The sequence below is a fragment of the Neopelma chrysocephalum genome, unplaced genomic scaffold, assembly GCF_003984885.1.
Source record: "Neopelma chrysocephalum unplaced genomic scaffold, ASM398488v2 Primary Assembly neopelma1_252, whole genome shotgun sequence".
In the NCBI taxonomy this organism is placed as follows: domain Eukaryota; kingdom Metazoa; phylum Chordata; class Aves; order Passeriformes; family Pipridae; genus Neopelma; species Neopelma chrysocephalum.
In genome coordinates this window covers 1,278,021-1,281,302 of record NW_020897914.1, presented here as the reverse complement: position 1 = coordinate 1,281,302, position 3,282 = coordinate 1,278,021, and the positions used below count along the sequence as shown (strand labels likewise).

The window sequence follows — 3,282 nt, the reverse complement described above, 5'->3', positions numbered from 1 at the left end:
GCCAGAGCCCAACAACGCCCCTGCCAACCGTGACTAGAATTACGCCAAAGGACAGGATGTATTGACCTGTTTCCTTTTTGAAGGCGACTTTTGGGTCGAGGATTATTGTTCAGTTGTTTTTGTGTTCTTTTGTTGTTCTGCCAAGACACATATGTCCTTTAATGAAGAGTTGTTATTTTTCTCTTTCCGTACTTCCTCGATTGCAGCCTGTTAATTTCGGATTTACAATTGCTGAGAGAGAGGAGTTTGGTCTACTATATAACTCAATCTCCTTAGCAAAACACTTCAGTCTCATTAAACTGTGACAGGGCATTGGTTCTTTGGTTGCCAGGGCCCATTCTGGAATGGAGAGAATAGGCTGTGACATCACAAAGGGGCCCATGACACACAGGTGGGGTTTCATTTTGGGGTTGTAGGGCATTGGTTCTTTGGTTGCCAGGACCCACACCAGAATAGAGAGAATAGGCCGTGACATCACAAAGGAGCCCTTGGCACACGGATGGGGTTGAACATGGTGGAGGCTTGGTTCTTTGTTTTCCAGGGGCTATTCCTGAATGGAGATGATAAGCTGTGAAAAGAAGTGCCTGTCAGAACTGCAAAGATGGACCCACAAGGATCTTACATGCGTGTATTCTCGACTCTGCCCTGCATACCTTTGTGCTGGGGTCAAAACTCAGTCTCTCCACTTTCCTCTCCTAAGGGACTTGTTCTTAGACATCCCTTTCCCCTACGCTCATTTCAAAAGCCCTCCTGGCAATTCCCAAGCCTGTACCCGGCTCTCATCCCCTCTCCGGCTCAGAGCCCTCGACTTATCTTGCAGAGAGCTGGGGCTGTCAATGCACCTTCCAAAAGCATGTCCCTTCGCCTGGCTCTGAGGTTCCTGCAGTCACACCAGGCCCTGCCCAAGGCCCTCCTGGAAGTTGACGAGTTTAGAATATTGGATGGTATAAGGCCGTTCCCATGAGAGCAGTGAAGTTAATTAACCGTTCCCATGGACAGAGCAGCCTTGAGTATCAGGGATTTGACTGGAAAGATGATAAGCAGTGCAAGGACAGGGCTGTTGGCTGTGTTTCAGGGTGCAGGTGTTAATTCTTGGGAGTTTTTGTAAAAAATATATTTACAGTGTGTGGGAAGGTGTGGATTAGCTCTCAATAAAGCAGGCTGCTGCACTTACACAGCAGACACCCTTGTCTCATCTCTCTGTGTTCGTGTGTCTACTTTTTCTACTGACCAAACCTAACCGATATGACAGATGCCCCGCGACACCCTCCCATCGGGAGCTGGGCCCTGGAGCCAGGGGGAGATCCCTCCCACGGCTTGACCATTCTTCCCCAGCCCTCGTCTGGCCCACCCTCCTCCCCCCTGCACACTCCCCACTGCCACAGGCTGCACTGGGGCAGCATTTATTTCTTGGGCCCTTTAGAGCTGCCCTCATAGGGACACTTTCATTTGATGTGCCAGAGGCACCAGAGGAAATCCCAGCTAGTCCTGCCCATCGTCCCCAGCCCGGCTCACTGTCTCCTGCTGGCCCCTCGAAGCCAAGAGCCAAAGGCCCACACCCACAGAGTGCAGCCCCACCCATCTGCACTGGGGGCCCAGGGCTTCACTTTACCAAGCAGCCCCTCCAAAACCTTGTCAGAGAGAAAATTGGCTGACCCAACTCCTAGATGCTTTTAGTAAAGAGGTCTAAACGTTTCTTGAATAATGGAGAGGGCTGACTTTTTTATTCTTGACATTTCCAGTTCTCCATCTGGGGGCAGGATGTCCTCTAGGCTAATGTTTTGTTCCCTTTGGATCGAGTGCAGCCTCAGAGGGCTGAACCCTCTCTGGCTGGGCTTGGCCTCTCCTGGAGAGACTCAGGCCTGGCTGGGCTGCCCCAGGCAGAGGTTGCAGGAAGGAGAGCTCAGGTCGCCTGTGTCTGGTGTCCCTGGGGCTCAGCCTGTGCCCGATTGCTGTGCAGAGGCTGAGCCCCACCTCTGCCTCAGGGCCTTGGGCAAAGGGCTGGCAAGGAAGAGGCCCAGGAGCCTTGGGGCCTGCCCAGCTTTCCTCCTCCCTGGGGGCTCTCAGTCCTCGCCTGACACTGTGTTGGCCCAAGGCTTTGCGAGCTTCAGGCTCATGGCCCGCCAGCACCATCCCACCAGCCTGACCCCTGTCACCACCAGTGAGGAGGACTATGTTAATATTCCTCCAGTCAATGTAAAACTACAGGGCGGAATGTAAGAGATTATTCCATCTCTGACTCGCTTCTTTGTTTTTACCTTGACCGGTGTAAGGAACAATTGGTAATTGGGCGTTCTGCCGGAGGTGTTGGAGCTGTTAATGGGGCAATTAAACGCCTTGGGCAAGGCTTCTTCGAAGCCGTTTAAAGTTGCACAAGCAGCATTTAACCACTTCACACTAACAAAGCTGAGGTACGGTCCCAGTGTAAGTTTTGCAGGCTGCCAGGAGCCTCCCCAGAGCCCAGTGACTGAACAAAGTGGCGGACACTGACTTTAGCTTTTAGCAGGGCTGTCTTCATCGACCTAGGGGGACATTTTGGACTGCTTGCTGGGCCCCTGGAGAGTCTACAACAGAAAGTTGTTACATTTTCCCGCCTTGGCAGAGCCAGCCTGCCTGGATACCAGCTGCTTAACCAGTCGACGCTATGGAAAAATCCACCCGGAGTCAAGCTGGCCAGTGAGCGCCCACCTGGGGGTATTTATGGCAGTGCCCAGTGCTGTTGTCTGGTACAGTCCAGTCGGTGTTGCCCAGGGTCCTGTGCTGGCTGCTGTCCTGCTTGCCCCCATCTTGCCTGCCTCCCTCCTGCTTGTGTCCCACCTGCCTGCGTCTGCGTCTTCTGCTCATCTTGGATCCCGTCTGCTCACCACCTGCTTCTCTCCAGCGGTTCTTCCCTGACTGCCTGAAGCTGATGACACCAGGTTCTCTCGCTGGTGGCAGTAACCTTTTTGCAATTTCCTTTTGTAGCCTTTCCTTTTCCTTATCTCGCCCTCTTCTTCTCCCCACCTCTCCCTCGCTTTTACCGTTACCTATTGTTACAATTAATGGTCTGTTTGAGATCTAACATTTGGAGTTTTGTGCCTTAATCTCGCCTTCGAAGTAATCGTCTAAAAGAACAGCCTTTAACTGGTCTGTAACAGGCGAGGGGCCATTCCTGGTTGCTTCTGTGCTGCTTTGCTCATCCCCATGGGGATGCAGCCCAGAAGAGGAAGATGAAAGGGAAAGGGAAAAAGGAAAGGGGAAAGTTAAATCCCCTGAGGTTACTAGAGCAGATCCCAAAGGGGC

General features: G+C 52.4%; 1 protein-coding gene across 1 annotated transcript in view; it reads left to right on the top strand.

The window, feature by feature from the left end:
* Positions 1-2,000: 2,000 nt before the first annotated feature.
* The window catches only part of LOC113977526 (galactose-3-O-sulfotransferase 2-like), a 16,547-nt gene continuing 15,265 nt past the window's right edge, over positions 2,001-3,282 (top strand). Inside the window, exon 1 of the mRNA XM_027703701.1 lies at positions 2,001-2,676. Within this exon, the coding sequence (XP_027559502.1) occupies positions 2,645-2,676 (32 nt within the window). The 5' untranslated portion in view covers positions 2,001-2,644. The remainder of the gene's footprint in view (positions 2,677-3,282) is intronic.